This window comes from Pezoporus occidentalis, unplaced genomic scaffold (genome assembly GCF_034315485.1).
Source record: "Pezoporus occidentalis ecotype Australia unplaced genomic scaffold, CSIRO_AGI_Poc_V1 ctg16, whole genome shotgun sequence".
Classification (NCBI taxonomy): Eukaryota; Metazoa; Chordata; class Aves; order Psittaciformes; family Psittacidae; genus Pezoporus; species Pezoporus occidentalis.
The window spans coordinates 1,037,681-1,061,592 of record NW_026913425.1 but is presented as its reverse complement, the minus strand read 5'-3'; the positions used below and the strand labels follow the sequence as shown (position 1 = coordinate 1,061,592).

Sequence of the window (23,912 nt, the reverse complement as noted above, 5' to 3'; positions counted from 1 at the left end):
CTTTTAAATATCCTGTCCCTTTTTTTAGTAGGAATTTCTGTAGCTGCCACATAGGAACTGTACCACCAGCATGCCATAAAGGGTAAAAGTCCTTATTCAAAGATACGAATACTACTCAGTTCATGAGAAACTCATACTACTGTGTGAGCCATACTTCCACAGTTTGAGAGCTCTGAGATATATATGTATTAAAGGTACTTATAAGAAAGAAAATGCTGGTTTATTCCTTTATATAAAAGTAGTTTAAGTTCCGCAGTTTCTCAGGCTGCTATTAAAATTAAAAATATAAATATTGTAAATACAACTTCAATAAATAACATTACATTTTCATAATTTAACTACTGCTAAACCCGATGTTTTTCTTACCATAAAATCATGCTTCTTAAAAATCAGGTCATATTGCTGAACTACGTATGCTAATAGAGCACTGACAGGAGGTGGAATTTACTTTTCCTTGTATTTCCCTAAGCTGATACTTAGAACCTACAGAGGGAGCTCTTATACCAACTATGTAGCTCCTGATACACCCAAGAAAGGTGAATGCAACTCTGGGTAATAATTTTAAAATACAAGAATAAACATGACTAAAATGCAACTCCTTAGTATGAAAAGATAAAGAAATTCCTTTTTTTTTTTTTTTTCAAAATAGTGGTCAGATTATTTTTTTGTTGGTTACAACTGAAAAATACCTTTAGGTTTTCCTGAATTCTCACAGCTGCTCAGCATTCATAGTTCCATTGAAATAAATGAAATTTAAGACTATTGAAAGTGAATTTTATGGGCTAATTCTGAATTTAACTTAAAAATTTTGAGCAGTACTTTACTATCAACAACATTTAAAAATACATACTGATATATTATCTCTGGTTAAAAGAGTAGCTAAGTTTTATGAACACTTTGATATGCTTTTTTGTGAAAGTATTGTTTTGACAAATTCTATGCTTAACTCTAAGGAAAAGTATCATTTTTATGAATGGTATCAATAGTTCTATATTCTAACAAGCTGATGGAAAAACTAGATATTTTTAGACATATAATGAAGACTGTCTTCAAAAGGAAAAGAAAAATAATCTTTGCAAAATCAGATGTGAAAATGAAGTAATCAAATTCTGCCTGACACCCCATATATTCCCATGAAAAGAAAGGTAGATCAACTTGAAAAGCTGTGAAAAACCACTGTCTGTAAACATTACCCTGTAGATTGTCTCTTAATATCAGACACACTGGAGTTTAGAAATATATAGCAGCTACAAATATGATCTGTAAACAAGATCTACCTCAAACATTATGTTGCTTCTGCTGGAATGAAAACTGTGACAAATACAGTGGATGTGATACTCTTACTCCCCTTAGATACTGAGGGCAAGAGACCTCTCCAATTATGGCTCAAGCACAACAGCCTACTAAACCTGCCTCTGATTTTGTACTTTAAAAACACAACTTATTTCTTTATCACTTAACCATTCATCTTTAAAGGTAATAAAAGATTTGCTGATTCATTTTGAATATAAGTAGAAAAGTCATCCAATGACAATGTTTTCGTCTAAACAGATCTTGGGAAAAAAAATCCTTTTTTGTGTTTCTCCAATCTGCAGGGTTTTTTTATTGTTGTTTTGAAGCAGTTGCAACAGTGCTCCTAATAACAGAAAACAGGTGATCACATTTTGTTTAGTTAAAATCTCCAGTAACTCTGGTAAGGCTGATGGAGTCCATTTGGTATATGATAACACAAGTGGACTAAAAACACAATGTAGTGACTCATTGTAGACATTTCTAACCACCAAGTTGATGGCAGTTTAGATGTCCCCATGCTAGAACAATTTAGCTACAACTTTTATAGTGGGAAATATACTTTTCTAATCCATTCAAGAAAACCTCACCTAATTCCATCGAACTTATCTGATAAACCAAAGGCATGTATGGTCTGCAAGATACAGTCATTTTGAATATGCTGTTGTTCCATTTCTCTCTCAGAAATACTCCCAAAATAAAAAAAAAAAAAAAAAAAAAGAAAAAAGCATCACTTATATTATTGACGTGTTCTATTTTTTTATGTTGTAGTTCTAAAATTCTCTTGGAAACTCACTATATAGAATCACAGAATCATGAAATGGTTAGGGTTGGACAGATCATTTAGTTCTAAGTCTCTACCATGGGCAAGGACCCCTCACACTAAACCATGTCACCCAAGGCTCTGTCCAACCTGGCCTTGAACACTGCCATGGATGGATCATTTACCATTTCTCTGGGCAACCCATTCTGGTGCCTCATCACCCTCATAGTAAAGAACTTCTTCCTTGTATCTAAATGAACTTCCTGTGTTTGAGTTTAAGCCCATTATCCCTTGTCCTGTTGCTATAGTCCTGATGAAGAGTCCCTCTCTGGCATCCTTGTAGGCCCGCTTCAAATATTGGAAAGCTGCTATGAGTTTCAAACTGAAACAGGGGAAGCTGGAACTGGATGATCTAAATGTCCTTTCCAATCCTAACTATTCTATGATACGATATTCAGAAAACCATTTTTTTCAGCTTTCAGATTTACAGACTGGAATTTTCTAGACTTGCTCTAGAAAGTGAATTTTAATGGCTGAATTAACTCAAGCATGGGCAAGAATTACCAGAGGACTATCCAAACTGTTTCACTAGAGGATATGTCTGATTACAACCATTAGGCAAAACGATGTAAATTTGAGTAAAGCAGCACTACTAGAATAAACTTTCTTCAAACTCGCACCACTTCAGGTAAGACTACATGTACTGGGTGAGGGTGGCCAGATTTTGCTAGGGGTGGTGATCACAGGGTGGCCTCTGCGTGAGGATGTGAGGGGCTGCCCAGGGCTGAGCATGGTTCCAGACAGCTTCCGCTGGCTCCCGCAGCAGGATGCAGTTGAGCCCACCAGCCAAGTATGTGGCACCTCATTGAAAACTTGTTTTTACAAAGGGCAGGAAGCACCACAAGGAGAGAGGAAAAGGGAATGAAAAGAGTGAGAAACGAGGGAACATCATGCTCAGAGAATGGAGGAGGAGGCTCTCCACAGCACAGCAGATCTTCCCTGCAGCCTGCAGAGAAGTACACACCCAAGCAGATGGATATTCCTGAAGTAACTGTCACCTGTAGAGAGCCTGTACTGGAGCAGATTTTCCCAACAGGACTACAGGCAGTGGAGGAGCCCACACTAGAGAAGAGGAAAAGGGTGAGGAGGAAGGACAGCGAAGCAGAACTATTATGGACTGACTGTAACTCCCCCATTCCCTATTGCTCCTGCATTGCTCAGGGCAGGGGGCAGGTAGAGAAGTCCAGAGTGAAACAGCATGGGAAAGGGGCAGAAAATGTGTTGTTTTAATATTTGTCTTTTTGATTCCCATTTACCCAAATCAGTAATTATTTTTATTTTCATTGGCAATAAATTAGGTTAATCTTCCCCAGGTCAAGCCTGCCTTGCCTGGAACAACAGTTGGCAAACAATGTTCCTGTCTTTGCCCCCCCACCCGGTTTTCTCCTTCCTGTTCTGCCTGCTTTCTCCCTATGTCCTGCTGAGGATTGAATGAGCAAGCAGTTGGGTGGGTGTTTGGTTGTTGGACAAGGCTAAACCACCACACTAGTTAAGCTTAAAATCTCCAATGGGATACTAAGCACTCAGAATTCCAAGTGGAATTGCATGCGTCTTTAATTATGCTTTTGAGTTATTATAAGATTTTTAAAAAATAAGAATGCAGGGCATTTCTGTATTTTTTGCAGAAAACAATTCTAAGCACCCTTTCCATTGTTATTCTCTTCAGTCGGCTGTCTCTTGCTTTTACTTTGAGGAAATCCATAAGACTCCTCCAGTAGTCAAAGATGAGCTGAACAGAGCCTTTCATTATCAGTCTCATTCTCACATTATCAGACTCCCTGTTGAAAAGAGGTAGTGTCAAGTCAGCCTCGGTTAGCTCTAGCCCCAGCTGGTCAAAACACCTTGCAGTCTCACTGCCCCAGATTTATGATACCAACTAAGAGATAAACCCAAAACATGACACAGACCTTCCCCAAAAGATCCATGCTAACCAAGGAGGCAGTTAGATTAGCTTTATATGCAAAAATTTTTAAGTTTCCCAAAGAAATGCCTAGGCAGCAACCTGCCTTGTAAGCATCTGCAAGTTCTTCTCAAATGAATTTCTCTGATAAACCAGTAAACAGGTATGTGCCAAGCCACCAGGCTCAAGTCCTGCATTCCTCCATATTACCTCTTACAACTTGACCTTTAACAGCTGAAACTCATGCTGCCTAGAGATTCCCCCTTTGATTTTAGTTAAGGTTCTAAGTTATTTAAAATGTCCCTTAATCAGATACTACTCACTAATAAATTATTTATAAACTATCTTTCAAAGTCCACAAAACTTAAATGGTAAGAATTCATACCTACACCTTTGTGCCATTCCTGTGGTTAACAGCTGGAAAGAGAATGTCTGAAAATTACTAAAACCAAGTATCTCACGGTGGGATGATCTATGATATTTGTTGTGATTTGTGTGGACTAACAGGACAGACTTCCCAGAAATGCTTGAAAATGAGTTAAATACTTCAGGTATTTGGTGCTGTAGGATCTAGGTCACAACAAACTACTAACATACTGGATTTAGAAGGAACTCTCCTACAGGCAAGCAATGCCACCTGCTGTTGACCATCCACAGGACACTAAACCAGATGATTGCTTTGATTTATGACACATCTCTTTTTAATGTCTCTAATATCTATTTTGAGTATAAATTTTGGTATAATTCCCCCCCCCCCCCCCCGAAGGGCATTCTATAAGGCATTTATGTGACCTGGATGCCTGCTACCTGTTTGTGACTTAGTGTTCTGGTTTTCCATATTTCTAAATGAGAAAAACAGAGCAAATGTGATGAGATGATATAATGAGAAGTGGTAAGGAGCAGTGTATTTGCATTTCCTCAAAAGTATGACAAAACACTTTGGTCTAAGGACCAAAGCTTCGCCAGGGTTTGGGTAAGAGCTATATCACCCTAACAATTACTGAAAAGATCTGTATTTTTTCATTTTTTTTTTCCTGTTAGTCTAACAATGTCACTGCTACACTTCTAAACTGGAAGGAAAACAGTGCACCAAGAAGATCATTACTAGGTTGCTCAGACTAAGGTAGAATTTGGGATTCTGGATGTATCAAATGCTTCTACGAGGGCTCTGAATAGGTCATTCTTATGACACAGAGTATCTTTCTACCTTTTTAAAAACAAATACCCAAACACCTCCATATAGAAGTTTTCCAAGTGAAAAAGAAATTGTGATATGGTGTCAGTAGAAGTACGTCGCACAGTCCCACCAGATATTTCACAGATCAAATCTGTGTGAGTAGTTAAAAATCACAGCTGAGAGACTGTGAGAAAACTTGCATGTGTCAAAAAAGAGGAGTGAAAAAAAAAAAGATAACAGAATTTAAATTCCCACGTAGAGAAAGAAAGAAATTTTAAAAACCATCTGTTGGCAAAATGTGTTCAGGAAGAAGTATTTCAGCATAAAGAACTTTGCAATTTCTCCATTTCAGGTTTTTAATCCTACTCTACTCTCCCCTTGAATTTGTGAACTGGTGGTGGTTTTTTCCCTTTCCTGAAATGCTTATTTCTGTTTAGGAAGCAAGGATGCCTCCAGAAAGTCTTCATTGGGCATCCAGTATTCTGTATTAGCAGCTGCACATGCATACTACTAATTTCTACTTGTGGAAGTCACATCTGGTGATCTTCAACCTGCATGATGGGACTGCTTTCTCAGCACAAGGCCTGCCTTTGCTCAGCCTCTGTAAAAGGGCTAGGGTTGCAGTTGCCATACTATCCCCATAGTACCAATCCCTGTACTTGAGGATGGGTAAATTTTTTGGTGTGTAAATGCATATGGGTAGATAGCTCTGCTTCACCAAAATCACAGCCCCAGAACTTATGGAAATAATTTTGCCGCTTAACTATTTGCCATTCTGATAAGGTTACCAACAGTACATTTGTAATGACCTGTCTTGCCATGACAAACAGATATATGAAGTGTCAACTTTTCTTTTTTTTCTTCTCAATAAATGCAAACTTGCTTTCTTCTGCAATGGGAAAGCAGTTTCTTCAACAACTTCGAGCACATAATTTAATACATTATGACAGTATTTGAATTCTTACGGCAGATCTCCTGGCAGGAAACATTCATGCAGAAAATATTCATATAAAATATAAGAATAGCAAGGTAAAAAATGGAACATAAGAGAGAAAAGAAGTGAAAATAAATGAAATTAAAATAAATGAAAATAAAGCAATGAGTAACTGTTCATATACAAACAACTAAGTGCATTATTTCTCTTATAGTTAAAATGATGTAGTAAAGCTAAATGTACATCTGCAAATGTATCCAGCAAAGAGGAGATAATATTAAACAATAGCCAGCACTTCAGTATACTTTTATATATGAACATGAATTTAAATATCATTTAATTGATAGCACTGGAAGGATTCCTGATTAAATAATTCTTAATTTAATGCTTTGTTCATACAAGACTTTAAAGCCAGAAAACAGTTTCAAATATTTAACTGCTATGAAACAAAACTACAAAACAACTAGAAAAATTAGAACAGATTTTATACACCTTATAATAAATTTGTATGTGCTTGGAATTTTCCTGTATAACTCTTACTCAGAGACTGATCTTGTAAGTTTCTGATGATGTTGTTTAGAGCAGTTATCCTTTATTGTTTGGTACTCAACATCTTACTAGAGCACCATGCACTGAAGCTCACAATAAACGAATCCTTTCTTAGATAACTGCAGAAATCTAGCACTTGAAGGGGCATGACAGACTATGGGTCATTTTATTGCGTGGTCCTGCACAATTACCTTAGCAACTGCACTGGCTGACTCCAGTGAGGGGCACAGAATCAAAATTGGGTGGGTTTGTTTTTTCTTTTTTCTAGTTAAAGTGTTTCAGAATATTGAGAATGACTGAAAATTAGTAAAAATATTTCTGTTAACAGGAAAATTTAAGTCCAAAATTCAGAAAGGATTTAATAAATCAGAATACTTATTAAATAAAACAGTGTATGTGGAATTCTAAGAGCCCATGTTGGAAGTTTTTTCTAATGCACAACTTAATTATTTCATGTTCTCACTTCCTTTGAGATATATGAACATATTGCTAAGCTAGTCTGGATTTAGAAGATTCAGTGAGATTCAGAAGTAATTTTCTGGAAACAGTATGATCAAAGCTGTACAGAACCAAGATAAACAGAGTGTCTAACACTAAAAATTGCAGCTATGTGGGATTTCTTAATCAGACAGTATTTAAGAAAATGATCAGGAAAGAAACATTTAAAACTCATGACTAAATTCTCAGCTTTGGCATCAGCTGTGTTTCAGCATAAATCTAGAGAAGAAAATTAATGAAATATGCCAGTGAGACAGATCTTAAAGCAGTGGGCCTCAAGGGGACATAAAGGTGCTCTTCTTGACTATTTTGGTTACAGATCAGCCAACTGCAACTTTTAATCACACCTGTGAACCTAAGTATGAAGCATCAATATACTTTTTTCCTAGCAAATATGTTTTTTTCCAAAACTTTCCCGAGAAAGAAATTTTACCTCAGAAAAACTGAAATGAAAAAAAGATAAAAAATTTGGATTGGTCTAACATTAATTTTGAACCATGCAGGCATCTCTGATACCCCCAATTCTTGTGAGCATAGGGTCATTAGCATGACATGACAGACTTATAATTAGATACACTTTAAAGTCTTTAAATACCTCTTAAAATTTAGTTTTAAATCCCATTTTAAAGCATAGATATTTACAGATATGTTAGTTTCACTCAGGTTTTTGCTCAAGAAGAGCTTATTAACTGATTCCACTTGTGACATGCCAAGACACATGCAGGAGTCATTATGTGCTATTATATGTCAGGGCCTAAAATTCTACCAAATTGACATTTAAAATAAATTAAAAAAAAAAAGAATTTAGGAAAAAAATGTAATCTCCACATCCTTAATTTAGTAAACACTATAGCAATAATAAAATAGAATATCTGAATATTATGCCTTCCCTTGAAAGACTGAAATATGATGCAGGAAAAGCATTAAATAGTATAGTATTTTTCAGAGATAATAAGTACAGGTATCCCACAGTTCTTGCTCCTATAGATGTACCTAACAGCTGGATTCTCTGGCTGATTAGTCTCTGAGAAAATTGCTTTCACAGAAGAAGCATGGAAAGTTTTTTATGCCAAATGTGATAACACATTCTGAAGGAAAGGCAAACCGGGGCAAGAGAAAGGCACTAAGTTACAGAATACTTGCACAAATGATCTGAACTTGCACAAATGGTCTGAACAAGGTCAGCTCTGATTCTGCAGCATTTCTAAAGGGACCCTGCCACTGTAATTCAGGCTCCAAATTTCTCAGGCTATGTATCTTGTTTTTCTTCAATTTCTGATGTAAAATGTTTCTATACCTTAAAATAGTGGTGTGAAACACCGGTTATTTCAAGCATTGCTACAGATAAATAGGCTTACCAATGGCTAGACTACTTCGTTATTCCTGACTTAGATTTAGAAAAACAACTCCCCTGGAATCTAACTTTGGTGAAATGCTGCACATGCATAGCAGAGAAGAGTATTCCAGTGAAGGACTTCAAATACTGCAACACCTTACTATTTGGTTTCCTCTTCCAGGCTGGAGCTTGGGACCCAGAATGGAGAGCTGAATGCAGAAGACATGTCAAAACAGAAGCCAAATCACCCTAAATCTTCAGCCTACTTCAACCCTAGACCAAGGTACCGTGCAGTTGAATTTACAGTTCACCAAATTGAAGATGGAGAATGCTGAAGAATACTCATCATTTATGTGAGTTCTGAATCTCTTTTACATCTTTATGTGATTTATCTGCTTAAGCACAGAAAATACCCTGGAAGAAAGGACTAGAACACAAGTTCTCCTTAACACCAAGGAAGCTCTTTAACAGTCTTCTTCACCTGCACCAGCACTGCTTGAAACCCAAGTACCGTGCAGACTTGTGCACTGTTTTGCTCCCTTGTGCATGATACTCTCTGCACTGGGTAGAGATGATGGCAGTGAACCTCCTTCTTCCTGCAGTTACAGCTTCATGTCACAGTGGATGAGCTATGCTGCTCTGTATCTCCTGGGGAGAACGTTGCTATTTGTGGTGATCCTTGAGCATGTGAGCATGGGGCAGAGTCCCAGGCTGCTGGGCTGAGACACAGCTTCTCTTCTGTTAGAGGACCCTTCACATCAGCAGCAGGCTTACCTGCCTGGCTTACCCAGCATGTCCTTGAGTGTCTGAACAGTGGCAGTGCTCCACTGGCAAGTTCTGTGAATGTGCAGTTGAGTGTGAGATGGATGAAAGGGTCAAATAAGTGACTGAAAAAGATGCTGCCAGTTCTACTTTTAGCTCCCACATTCTCCTGACTGTAGTCAGAACATTCTTCTAGGAAGTGGGTGCAAGTGGTCTAGAAATTAAGTTGACCCACTTTCAACTTTGGTTTGAAAGAAAGTAGCAGGTGTCACTGTGTTTTGTAAAGAGTCCAAATTGCCAGTGTGTGTCAGGCTCTGAGGATGCTCTGACAGCACTTCTGGGATGAAGGTCATCACAGCTTGGACAAGCAAGAATGCCCCACTTCTGCCAGCTGATTAGGTTTACTGTTAAGCAAGGCTCTAAGCTTTTCAGCTTTGTCAAAGCTAAGCCATACTGTGTCACTGCAGATGTAGAACTTCCAGGTTTTCAGCATTGCTGTTTTGGACACAGAGAAGTAAATGCTAAATTCACTTTTAGGCACGTTTGCCCTTTATTAAATATGACCTCCAGTTATAAAAGACCGCTCTAGAAAGGGAGATATTAGTACCTTGTATTTTCAAATTCCAACTACCTATTACAGCACAGTTCCAAAGACAAAGGTACAAAGGAAAAATGAGTCTTTGGAGGTCAGCTATTTTGAGAACTCTAGCTTAGGTAAGTAACCTTGTTTCCTCCTCCATTATTTGCTTTCTGAATTTGCCTATTAGAACTTGAGATAGCCAACTTAAATGATTTCTTTTTCGACTTGTAGCTTAAATAAACGTATTTATTCCCAACAACAGAATCCACCATAACTCAGTGCCACATAAAATGGTTTTAGCTTTTCCATGTCCCTTTCCACCATTCATTTTTGATGCACGTGAGTGGTATAATCAGAGAGAAATTTACAAAGGAATCTAATGAAAATGTATGTGTATCTTACCCTCTTGAGAAAGCAGCAAGCTATGTTATACTTACTGTGCTATTGTGTGCTGGTTTGTCCATAAACAGTATGTTCACAAAATATCCATGTATGAGCTTAATTCCCCAAACATTTCCATGTAGACCAACTCCCATTAGTCAAAAATGGGATTTGAGTCACTGTATTTTCTTTATAGGATTTTTAAGATTAGATTTTTAAGATCTTACTCTTTCAAATATTTGCAGTATTTCAGTAAAAAAAAAAACAAAACCACCATATGAATTCAGGGGGCATTAACATGTGTAACAGTATTGATTCTTGCAATGAATATAGACTGCTCGCTTTGTTTTCTTACATATTACCACATTATTTTTAATATTTAATTACACTCTCACCAGGCCATGCTCAGGTTATCATGGTGCAACCTCTATGAACCACTTACCTTATTCTTAACTTTCATCTGGCTGTTGAAATAATGCTAACTGTAACTGAGGTAGGATATAGATGCCATTCCTGTAATTCAGAACTCCAGGGATCAACATGAATATCACTCGTCCCACCTCTCACACATACACTTCAAGTGATACAATAGCAGGGATTTTAATGACATCTATGGAGGGTGGAGATCTCCATACATGCTGCTTGACTGGTACCTAGCTTGGATGACGCTCTAGTTTGTTGCTCTGTCTCTTGACATAACTTCAGTTAGCCCTGTTGAGCTAAGTGTTTTGTTTCTGTTCAGCTATACTGCCTGCCAGCAGTGCTTTATTTAACACCTGAAGATGTTAAATTAGAATGGTTTCTTTTATGTCTTTCATAATGTAGCTTTCACTAAGTTATAAGCCTTAAGTCTCCTTTTCTCTTAATTTGTAAAATATTTTGCAGCAGCCTTTTTTGTTTCCTTGTGTGCTGTGGAAATAAGACTATTAATTTCAAAGTGCCATAATTTGGGGAAAAGGTGGGCAGTTTAATAAAAATTTGGCCATAAATGGTTAACCACAGAATGTTTTCATACCACCATAGGAACTGATATAATATTAATTGGGGCTGAAAAATTACTCTCTATTGCTCATTGAAAAAATCAGAAATCTACTGTAGATTTCAAAGGAAAACAAAAGTAGGAATTACCTAAAACTACATACTTAAAGCAACAAGGCACATGAAAAACAACAAGGCGGTTGGTGACAGCCAACATGGTTTCACTAAGGGGGAAATCCTGTCTGACCAATTTGGTGGCCTTCTATGATGGGGCTACGGAACTCATGGACAGGGGTAGAGCAGTTGATATCATCTACCTGGACTTGTGCAAAGTGTTTGACACTGTCCCAGATGACATCCTTGTCTCTAAATTGGAGAGACATCAATTTGATAGGTGGACCACTCGGTGGATAAAGAACTGGCTGGGTTGCTGCATGCAAACAGTTGTGGCCACTGGCTCAATGTCCAGCTGAAGACCAGTAATGAGTGGTGACATTATTTGGTCAGTGTTGGGACCAATCCTATTCAGCATCATTGTCGCTGACATGGACAGTGGGATTGAGTGCACTCTCAGCAAGTTTGCCAATGACACCTAGCTGTGTGGTTCGGTTGATACCCTGGAGGGAAGGAATGCCATCCAGAGGGACCCTGACATGCTTGTAAGGTGGGTTTTAACTTACACAGAGGAAGTAAAGGTTAGATATAAGGAAGTTCTTTACTATGAGGGTGGCAAGGCACTGAAATAGGTTGCCCAAAGAAGTGATAAATGCTCCACCCCTGGAGCATTTGAACCTGGTAGTGTTCAAGGCCAGGTTGGACAGAGCTTTGGTCAACATGGTCTAGTGTGAGGCGTCCCTGCCTGGTGCGTGGAACTAGATGATCTTAAAGTCCTTTCCAACACAAACCATTCTATGATTCCATGATTCTCTGAAATATGCTAACATTTTTGTGCACTGCAGTAAACACAGGAATGCAATCAGAATGTGATTTTTAGGTCTACTTCCTTAACTTTTCTTGAATTCAGGGGCAAGTTACATTGACAACTGTTTTATAGAACCTCAATATCAAAGAAGGAAACTTCAGTGTCAAAGAAGGAAACTTCAGCTTGGGATTTTTCCAATAAGAAGATTTACAGTGTCTCTTGTCACAGGCCAGAGTGGACATCTAAAAATTAATCCACTGCTTCTGCTCAAAGGAGTGTCAGCTATAGCAGCTACTAAGCAACATATCCAGCTGACTTCTGAGTATCTCCAAGGATGGAGACTCCAAAACTTCTCAGGGCACCTGTTCCAATATTCTACAGAGCTTACAGAAAAAAAGGGGTTTAAAAACCTCTAAATCAAATTTTTTGTATTTCAACCTGCACTTGCTGTCCTACTGAGAAGAGTCTGGCTGTCTTCTTTATCACATCAGTTATTTTTTATACACATTGACAAAATTCCTTTCCAGTCATCCAGGCTAACCAATACCAGGTCTGTCAGCCTTTCCTTGTATGTCAGATGTTGCATACTCTTAATCATCTTCTTGGCCATTGACTAGACCTGGTGCAGTATGTCGCTTTCCCTTTTCTACTATGGAGCCCAGAACTGAATACAGTACTCCAGAAATGGCGTCAACAGCCTTTAGTAGAAGGTAAAGATCAGTTCCCTGCTGGCAACACTCCTTAATGGAGCATAGGAGGCTCTTCACCCTCTTTGCCACAAGGGCACAGTGCTTGCTCATGTTCGACTTGTGTCCACCAGAATCCCCCAGCTCCTTTTCTGCAAAGCTGCTTTCCAGGTGGTTGGCTCCACACCTGTACTCATATAGGGTTTTATTCCTCCTTAGATCAGGACTTTGCAATCTGAACAACAGAGGAGAGCCACTTTCAAAGCTGTGTTTGCACAGATCTACATTACCATGCACCCCTAAACTCTGCACAGTTTCACTTTACTCAAAAAGAAAAATTAAACCAACCAAAACCCTACTGTCAACATAAATAGCAGACTGTCACAGAGATAATACTGTCAGTTCTGGTTTCAGTGTGCCAAGTACACACAGAAATACTTGCATTATGTAAGTGTATCAAGTGCTTGAGAATATGAAAGGGACATTTACAAAAGTGTGTAGACAGTTGTGCAGACCTGTATCTTAAAATACAGTTCTGAGTCGCCTTTCCATTTACATCCCAGACTTGGTGTACTTCACCTATAAAACTGGCTTGCAGTTTGATGACTTCTAAAATATCATTGCTGTTTATCACCCCATAAAGCAGACTCCCTTTGAAAACAGAGATTTGCATTCTACCCACCTCCCCCCCTTCATACTGTTACAAGTATTTTTCCTTTGGAAAAAGTAATGCTGTCTCATTTTCTTGCTGTTTTACTTTCTTCAGATTTGACCGTGTCACCTGATACCGCAAGGGTGCACAACGTAATTAATTTGAGATATTGCATTTCTGATAAATTGATATGCAGAAAATGTAATAAAAAGACCAAACCATACTCACTTTCTTCAGAAGACAGTTCATTAAAAATCACTAAGAATTGTTAGTATGAGTGTGGTGAGCAGGAATTGGCCTGAAGTTCTGAGAAAACCAACACTTACAGAGTATACTTCAACTCGCATTCCTAGAAGATCACCAACTAGAATTAGGATATTTGAATTTGAACTCTTTTTCTTTGTATTCATCATTTCCTGAAAGGCACGATATTGCTGATAAAGTCAGGCATGCATCTGCTTTTTGAAAAATTTCACTTGCTTCTACAACAAAAATCAGAAAAGAACAAGTGAAGACAAGGATGTAATAGCTAGGAGGCCCTATGAAGTTGGAGATTGAATTTGAAATTTTCTTTCTCATATAATCTTTTTTTCTGTTGTAATATTTTTAAACACACCACAATGTAAAGATCTCATTATTCATCCTCAACATTTTCTAAGTAGAAGACCTTTGTATTTAGACAACTCCTAAAATCTTTTCTAAGAACTCGTATTTGTCAAATACAAATTGTTCAGATGCATCCTTTGCGGGAAATCCCGTAACTACTGATTGCTGGGTAGTGGCAAGCATACTATGGGAGGTATCGCTCTATGCACAGCCTGGTTTTTATATGCTTTTTTATGAGTTCTCTGCTACCAGCAGCTGTCAGATTTGAGCTAGCTGGGGTGATACGGTCTAATCCAGTGCAGGCTTCATAAGATGTTTCCTTGCTACTTCCTTATCTTTGTCATCACGTCCTTTGTTTTCCTTTCTCTCAGTTTTTAGAACATAAGTCTGGCTTTTACTTCCTCCTTTTCTCTAGCTGAATCTCCTTTGTTGTGTATACTTTTTCTACAGCTAGACCTTATTATATAGGTCTTCTTATCATATTACACCACTGTCCTACTATGATGTCCATTTCATATTGCATCACTGATATCTCCATAGTCAAAATTTTCTTCTCCTCATGACTTCTATACTGTTCAGTTTCTAATGCATTATCTCCACCTCAGCATTTCTTTCTCTTCCCGTAATTTCCAAATTTTCTTCTAGAGCTGCCTTTCTCAGCACTCATAGGATGTGTTCTTGTTTTCTTCCTTCCAAGTCTTTGCACATTTCCTCTTTGCTACTTTCCCTAGTCTTGTGGAACAGGTGAGTTAGGAATAGGAATAGTTGCCTCTTCTAGTTGCCTGAATTAGGAGTGCATTTAAGAGTCTCCAATCCTGATGTATTCAAGCAGGAGGCGTAAAATGAAGCTCTCTGCTGATTTTCCAAGAAAGACACCAGTCCAAGTAAGATTAATGAACTTAATGTTGTACTGGACAGTGATGCCAACTTCTTGAAAGAAACTGTGCCCCGCAACAGCTCAGGTCACTTAGAGACCAACTGAACATTACTGATGACCTTAACCAATAGAATGCTGATATGAAAGCAAATTTTATAGACTAGTAACATAATCCACTAATTGTTGTTATTCTCTCTGGGTAGGAAAGCAATAGGCTTTTTTTAACAAGCTTTGGAAGACAGAACTGGGTGTGTTACCCAGAAGCTTTCACAGTGCAATGCTGTGCATTTTGAACTAAAGCAGCAAACTAAATGAGCCTTTGTCCAGTCTGCTGACTAACAGTAGCTTCTGAGCAATCCACTACCCTCCTGACTATTTAATACTGAGTATGATTTAATACATTCCTGTCCCTAATAAATTCCTGTCCCAAAGCATTTTTCTTACTGAGTCTTTTTCCTACCAAATTAGGTTCCCATTCAAGATCCTATGCCGTAAGCACTACATCACTCTTCCTGATGAATTAATGACTGAACTTATGAGAATACTTATTACTCGTCTCCTGTTTCTTTTCTACACTGAATCCTTGCTGCACCTTCATGTCCCATCTTTCCTCACAGATACAACAAACAAGTTAATTGGCTCATATAGCTTTCCTCAGGTGTGGGAACGTGGGGATGCAAAGCACATCTTGTAAAATGCCTGTCAAACCAAGTAAGTAATTTCCAGAGAGTTTCTAACACCTACCAGTTGTTATGGATATCATATTATTATCACAGTTATTTAAAACAGTTTTAGATTAGCTAAATGTCAATCTCACAGTGACTGCACAACCTTCAGGACATCTTTGTGTATGTGACAGATTCCCAGCTGTGAAATGATTACTTAAAAAAGCCTCCATACTTCTAAATGAGCATGTATCCCTGTTTTGTTTTGGTTTGTTTTTGTGTTTTTTTTGTTTGTGGGAAAAAAAAGCAATCCAAGTGAGGTTCTGCTAATCAAATATATTATTTTGATTGCTTCCATGTTTTCAGTGCACTGACTGAAAGGACCTGTGTCTCTTGGCTGCTTGTGTGTTTAATTCTCACACACCTCAGGAACTTGAAAGCACAAATTTTGTTTGAGGAACAGATCAGAGGTCACAATATCAACTTACAAGTCTTTGCACAAAACAACATCTGAAAATGCTTACAGTTGTACTAAAATGACCAACCACTGTTTCCTTCTGTTATGTTTGTTAGTGTGGTCTTCCCTCTAACACTAAACCTATGACAGATTTCTCATACACATTAAAGTCATGAAAGAACTTCAATGGAAATTAGGCAGAGCTGCAAAAAGAGAAAGTTTTTTTTTCTCCCGTGGTGCACAAAGGACCACCGTGAACAAGGCAAGTGCAGAAAGTTCTGACAAAGTGTAGTCAGGGAGGCACGACTCAGGAGTACATGTGTTAATGCAAATAAATGCCCTAGTCACCATAGTGTGAATAACACACAAATAATTAGACTTGGTGTAAGTAGCATGAATACCTATTTTAAAAGACACAGCTATTTATGCCAGTTTATCTTGTACTGAGGCATAGTCTTAAGTATGTGATAATATATTCTGTCACCATGGAAAGAAATGTATATGATGTTAATATCAAAGAATAAATGAAAACATTATATGCTGGGAAGGCTTCACTTCTTACTTCAATAGAAATAAGGATTCAGAAACATGCAGAATATAAACACAAATTTTCACAATAGTATTTGTACTCCCTTCCCTTATGTAATTTTTGCCTAATTATTTTTTCATCTAGTTTTGTAAAGTCTCTAGTTGAGCTGAGCTAGCTGTCTCTTACTGTTCAATCAGGTATACCAAGTAAAGGAGTGGGCAGAATGTTATTGCTATTTCACTGTTGAAAAGTAAGGCTTTCCCCTTGATCTTTTTAAGTCGTCTAGTGATACAGAGTAAAATCCTGTTCGTCTTACATAAAAGTATCCAGTGGTATCAGTAGGATATCATGTTAGTAAGGGGACCAGGATATGACCCAAAATTGCACTACCATAAGAATATGACCATTCTGTAGAATTTGTGGTCATGCACCTCTATGCCTAAACCAGAAACACAAGTCAATGCTTTTGCTGAAATTTTCCATAATGTTGTGTGCAAAGATGTGTGCATGAGTACAGCTTTAATTAAAAGTAAGTAGAATCCTACCCAGAAATTGCTGATAGTTTTTGATGAGCCTGATAGGCCATCTCGCATCCTTGGGTTCGAGTTTTGTGCATTTCTGCATGCAGAGATGGACAGGTGGCTGAGACATCCCCAATAGATATGACCAGCTCCCGGTATAGAGCCACCTGGGTATTGAACTCCTGGACAAGCTGAAAAACAAAGAGGATTTACTTACATGAGACATTTAACTACACTGATGAAAACAATCACTTTTAAAAAAACATGCCCACCTAGGACTTGTCCCTGCTGCTTCCAATAGCATGGTGTACAGGATCAAGATCCCAAGATTTAGTAATGACTAGGGCCTCCCTGACGGCTGCCTCTTCTGTGAACCATAAATGTTCATTTGCAGGAAAGTAGTGTTTCTGATTTTGATCTCTGAAAGTGTTTGATTTATTAGTTTTAAATATCAAGGAGACAAAAAAGCAGCTGTTTTATTAGTAGCATGAGGTTATTTTTTGCTATCATAAAAGACAAAAATATCTCCAGAAATTACTGCCTTTGCTCCTCCTGCTTCCTGATCAACAGCACATTTACAGACTGGAATGTGGCATTTGTTTTTACATTGGCAATTTTGCTAATTTATTTTGTAACAATTTCTGTTCTGTCACTGGCCCCCAAACCAGATTTCAGACTTAAAACTGATCTGCAGTTATTGGCTGAAAAAATGCACCAGATTGTCACTTTCCAGTTCAGATTCCAGAAAGCACTTTTTTCAAATGCATGTGTGTGTAAAACAATCAAAGAAGTAAATAAACACTTCATCCTTTACAGAAATCTAATACCCCGCAGAAACACATGGATGCTATTGGATAACTTTTACATGTTATTGGGTAGATTTTTACTGTGATAGAAAGATCATTATTGTTTAGTTCTACTGATCATGTACGTGGGACTATATTTTAAGGAAATGAAGCATTTGCTGTCTTCTGAAAGAAAGCACATCAGACCATTTGCTCCACATGGTGGCGGGGGTGGAAGGCAGGGAGCAATGAAACAGAATATTTATTTATCTGTGTTTTGCTAATTTGACCTCAATTTCCAAACTACATAAAAACAGACAAGAGAACTGCTTGTAATTCTCCAGCCATCATTACAACCAGGAGTTCAATATATCCCAACATACAAGTATACTAAAAACCTGGGTTTGATCAGATTTTAAAGTCAAGCTCCCAAATTTTCATAGCCAGAAAATGAGCGAGTCACTTCTCCTGCAGTATTACATTCTGACTCTTCATGCATGCAACTGTAATTACCTGTATTACTGAGAACTAGTACCGGGACCTGATTTTTGGCCATGCTTTCTTAAATTTCATTGTAAGAGTATCAAATAGGTTTCTCTGCTTCTGGAGCAGCAAAACAATCCCAGTGTGTTCCAATACATCTGCACCCTCACACTTGCAAACCCCAACCTAAATTAAAAGCGCACAAAACAACCCAAAGCCCTAGGCACCGTATTTGCTAAACCTGGCTTCAACACTCTCTTGTTCTGTAGTTTAAGAGAATGCACGAAAGTATATAGAGAAAAAAAAGTACTACATTGTGTCACAGCATAATTATTCTGCATCAAGAGAATCCTGGAACTGGTAACTGTTTCCACAGACACATTTTGCCAGTTCTTCTGACATCCCCCGTCTAAACAGACACATTCAGCCACCTCAGCATTGCCTGGGAAAACAAAACCACACTGGTGCTGCAGCATCCAGTCACAGGACAAGAAAATACAACATTGGTTTTAACTCCTGAATCTTACTGCATCTTGACAACCCATCTGCAAATGATATTTTATTTCTAGTCAGCGAATTCTACCAAGCTATCATCTCTGTTTAACTAACCACATTATGCTGCCAGGGGTGAGAAAAAAAAAAAAAATACAGGACCCAGTAGGATCCACTTGTTGGGTATATTTATAGAGCTACTGTGGCAGCTTTTGTTTCTCGGTGCACTGCGAGTTGCTTCCAATTTTGAAGTACCAGAGCGGATATCTGCCAGCACATTTTGCAGTATTAGAGGAAAAAAATGCCAGAATCCAGCAGAACAGAAGTAGCAGGTACATTTCCAATGCTACTGGACAGAGATTTAGCAATATCCAGATCTTTCAAGTAAAGTAGCAGCGACTTTATTTTGTTTTCCATTTCTGTCATTGGTTAGAGGAGCAATTTTGGGCCCAGTGTCCATCTAACTGTAGCTCGTGGACCCAGATAGGGGGTATAAATTGCACTGGTTTGAAGGAAATTGTCAGGATCCAAACAATTTTGAACGTGAATTGGGAAAAATGTCACACCATAATGTGACAGTACAAAACCAGCATGAATACAGGTACTTGACCCGGGGTTTTACAGTTGTAACCAGCTACTCTGGGGAGACTGTTAACAGGTACCACGTATGTCAGCAACAGAATTTCAGAGCCTCAAATTCCGAGTCCCATTTGAGAAGGATTTTAGGTCGAGGGCGTGCTTGCCGCACAAGACGGCATTCAGAGCGCGCAGTCACGCAGTGGAACCAGCTCCTCACCTAGTATTTAGGGCTCGGTGAGTTCAAGTCTGGGGACAGATTTAGCCAGACCTTGCAAAAAGTGACTCCAGCTTTGGCAGCGCCGCGAAGGCGCCGTGTGCTGGGGCGAGGTCTCTGCCCTGCCCGTCCCGCAGTCCCCCCGCCGGCTCCCCACAGGTATCTCTCTCCTCTCCCGCTTTGGAACCGGGACGAGTCGGGCTACGGGGCAGCACCCCCGATGGGGACCGCAGTTTTAAAAATAGTGCATCTGCACGTGATGGGAATAGGCAAGCCGGCGCGAGGAGCGGCACCGCCGCCCGCAACGAGGACACTCGGAACAGACGAAAAGCCAAGGCAAGCCCATTCGCGGTACCCACCATCTTGCAGTCATCCAGGGCTCTCTGGGTCTGGTAGGTGCCGTCGGAGCCGCTGCCCCGCCGTTCACTGTCGCGGCTGTGCGGTGAGGTCCTGCTGCCCTGGAAGATGGAGGCGGCGGAGCGGGGGCGCTTTCTGCGCCCGCTCGGTGCAGAGATCATGCACACGCATGGGCCGTGCGGAGCCGCCCGCCGTGCGGGGCCCCGCGGGCGCGGGAAGCGCCTCCACCCCCAGCCGCCGCCGCCGCTCCGAGGAGGGTGCGGGTCCGCGCCGCCCGTCGCCTCGGCCCGGCCGGGACCGGGCCGCTCACGGCAGCGAGCGCGGGTACTGCGGGCGATAGCCTGGCGCCTGCGGGAGAGTCCGGGAAGCGCCCTGCACCATCGCCTCCGCTACCGCGGGGAAAGGCGGAGGGGCTGGCGCCCTCCCTCCTCCAGCAGCATGTCAGTCCCTGCGGAACCGCCCCGCCGGTGGCATGCTCTGCCGTCCTCCCTCCAGCAGCCAGCGGGCGGGTGACGAGCGCGGCCGTGCCCAGCGGGCACGGGCTCCCATCCAGCCACCGCCAAGCCCTGCCTGATGCTCCGGGCGGCGGAGCCCGCCCCGCCCCGCCGCGCCCCTACGCGCTCCCCCCAGCGGCGCGTCTCGCCTTTCCGGGGCGCCCGTCGGGAGACGCCGCTCGGAGGGGCCGGTGGGGCCCGGCGGGTGACGCCGTCAACAGCGCGCCGCCCCCACGGGGCGGGAGCAGGAGCCGCAGCCGCCCCCAGCGCCGGCCGCCAGCCCAGCCCGCCCGTCCGGCGCCCCCGAGCCCGGCCTTCGCGGGAGGCGGGTCAGCGCCGGGGAGGAGCGCCTCCCGTTGCGTGCCCCGGGGAGAAGCCAGCGGAGCCTCCGCAGTGGCCGCAGCCTTACAGATACCCCACTGCTCCAGCCATGAGCGCACCGCCCGTCCGGCAGACGCGGAAGTTTTGTTTTCTGTCACCAAAACCCCTTATTTTGGACTCTAAGGAAGATGTTCGGAGTGTGTGATGCGGCAGCACTGTAGATCGTATTCGTTCAGTGTTGAAGAGGTGAATTAGTAATCGGTTGGAGAAATAGTTTCCTCTTGGGCTCCAGCATGCCAGCACGGTTGGAGTTCACCGGGCTGATGCTCGCCGCAGTCCCTCCGAAGCAGACGGCCGTGGGGCTGTGCCCGCTTCCTCTGAACCCACTTGCCCAGGCCACCCTGGGCACTGAGACAGCCTGGGCCAGCTGCCACTGCCGCGCCGGTCCGGTTCTTCTGTAGCCACGTAGCTGTGGCTGTTTAATTGACTTCTGGTATAATTTTATTTCTTAAGGACGTTAAATAAAAGATTTTTATGTTTCAGTAATGTTCTTGCAAGCAAAGGAACACCAAATGCATCACACGCAGAAACCCAGTCTTGCCAAAGAGTTTGAATATGTCATTGATGGCACCCTGGCTGGTCGAGGGCCTCTTTCCAAGCAGTCCTAAGCGTTACTGACAGACACCCTGGTGGTACCTGTCTGAGTGTGGAAATTGGTGCTAGTCTGCTTGGAAACTTTGTTTAGACATTTCCAGCAACTTTCCCAAAAGGGAAAGCTACTGGATGTGCTAGCGTTGGATTTGCTGTGTTTTGCAAGCGCTGTCATTGCTTTAGGTAAAACTAGAATGACCTTGTAATTACAAAGTTACAATTGTAAACACACTACTAGATCTTCAGCATCCAGACAGCACGAACTTGGATTTTGCAAGTGCTATTGTAAGGACACCACTTCTTTTGCTTACTTTTTTTTTTTTTTTTAAATCCATACTAAACTTAATTCTATTAAAGATAGGAAATAAATGCTTGAATTTGGTGCTGCATGAACACAAGCTCTTAGCCAGGACATCATATTGCTTCCATATCCAGAGAAACCATTACTTAATGACAAGGAAAATGTATTTAATACTGGCAAAAAGCAAATCGAATACATCTCCTCACATCTATATAGAACGAAATACATATATTTGTAAAGGGAAATTAAAACATAGTACCATGCTACATTATTGCTAGTGTTTTAATTGTTGCTCATGTATAATTTTATTCATATGATCTAGTCTTATTTCAGTCTATTTCTAGTCTTATTAAGAGCTACTGTAATAGCAATAATTAATCCTAATTCTAAAACCCAAACCAATAACAATAGATCTTCAAAGAGTGCAGCATGATTAATTGTACATTACCTTCCTTGGCTGCAGTTCTGGTCCCTTCAAGTCTATGCCAGTCTCACTGACTTTTAGAATGGTTACAGTTTAGTTCTTGGCGATATATCTGTCCTATATAAAGCTGAGTCACAGCTGAATTTTGCCCTTCAGCCAACATCTGGGACACTTTTGAAGGCCCAGTGACCTAGAGCATGTTAACTTCTGATTGTATCTTCAGTATGTTCACATTTGGAAGTGGATCTCATGATTCTTTCTACAGTTCATAAGACTGCATATTTTCATCATTCGTCAAGCTGACCTCTGAAATCATCATGGAATGTGATGAATTTGATGGCACCCCAGGGTTATGTTGGAGAAGCAGGAGTCTCCTGATGTTTAATTGATAGCCACAAGCAGGGACTTGTTGCTCGCTCCCAAAGCAACCTCTTAGGACTACAGCTAGGTGACCTTGAAACAGGTTCAGAGAGTACTGTGTCTGTTACACAGTCAAATTCTTGTTATACAGCAATTTTACAGCTCATAATGAAATAAAAGTAAATATGTACGTTTTGCTATACCTACCCTGTATTGTAGTTCTAAAATCTGAACTCAGATTAACTTTTTACTTGGGAGTCTCTCTTGTTCTATTTTGTTGCAATCTTTGTCTAATCTATTTATTTCTCTGATTGTTGGCTTCTGATAACATTTCCCAAGGGTGAGTAGAATGTAATGGACTAGATAAGTTATGAAAGAGACACTGATACACTGATTGGCTGGGAAATGTGAGGAGATGTCTTTGGAGGAAAAAAAAAAAGAAAAGTGAAAAAAAAGGAGGCGAAGGAATGGAGAAGGCAAAAAAGGCCATTTCTGTAGAAAGAGATACAGAGAGAAAACCAAAAAAATAGGTAATAAATAAAGTAATTCTGCATAATCTCCATGGGACAGAAAAAAATAAAACATAAGTGTTAAAGCTGGATTGAAAATGAGAGCCTTAAGAATAACAACAGAGACTTTTTCACATTTCTTTTTTTTTTTTTATATTATTAAAGAAAGTGAGCCAACCATCTTTTTAAGTAAATACTGTACTTTTTAAACAGAGCACAGATTTATTCCCTGGAAATGCAGGGTTGGATCAGTGTTGGAGGTGAACTGCTCAAATTTTGTACCAAGCTTCCTCTGGAGTAGAACTGTTTAACTCTCATAAATAACAGTGTAAAAATGCATTTGAGAATCAGAGCTTCAATTGCTATTTCTTTCTTGTTACTCATGTCCTACAGGCCAAGTATCAAGACAAAAATATTACACCTAGTTTGCATAGAAGTAAATACAGCAGTTCTGACCCTAAATATAGTAATGAAGCTTTTCTTTTGTAGGTTTTATTTTTTTAAAGTGTCTAAAACCAGTTTATCTGGATACTACTCAAAGCAAAGACAGACATCTCTGTTCTGTGAAATTTAGCCGCAGTTCAACAAAGACTACTGATATAAGAGATGAGATTTTAAAGAAAGTAGGAACTTTTTTTAAGTTCCGTTGTGTCATTCTCAACAATTTCCAAGTTTACTTAGGAAACTAATATCCATGAAGTGCATTAGCAGTGGAGATGCTGAGGAAGAGGTTTATTTTGCTTGCAATCACTGAAAGTTTAAAAAAGCATGCACTCATTAGTGAGCTCGTCTGTAGCTGCCAGCCCAGTACAAGCATGT

The 23,912-nt window shown here is 40.1% G+C and overlaps 1 protein-coding gene across 1 annotated transcript in view; it reads right to left on the bottom strand.

The window, feature by feature from the left end:
• The window catches only part of RGS7BP (regulator of G protein signaling 7 binding protein), a 39,263-nt gene extending 18,577 nt beyond the window's left edge, over window positions 1–20,686 (bottom strand). Inside the window, exons 1-2 of the mRNA XM_062612314.1 lie at window positions 20,036–20,686; window positions 17,148–17,314 (exon numbers count right to left, since the gene is read on the bottom strand). Coding sequence (XP_062468298.1) covers window positions 17,148–17,314; window positions 20,036–20,194 — 326 coding nt within the window. The 5' untranslated portion in view covers window positions 20,195–20,686. The remainder of the gene's footprint in view (window positions 1–17,147; window positions 17,315–20,035) is intronic.
• Window positions 20,687–23,912: the final 3,226 nt, after the last annotated feature.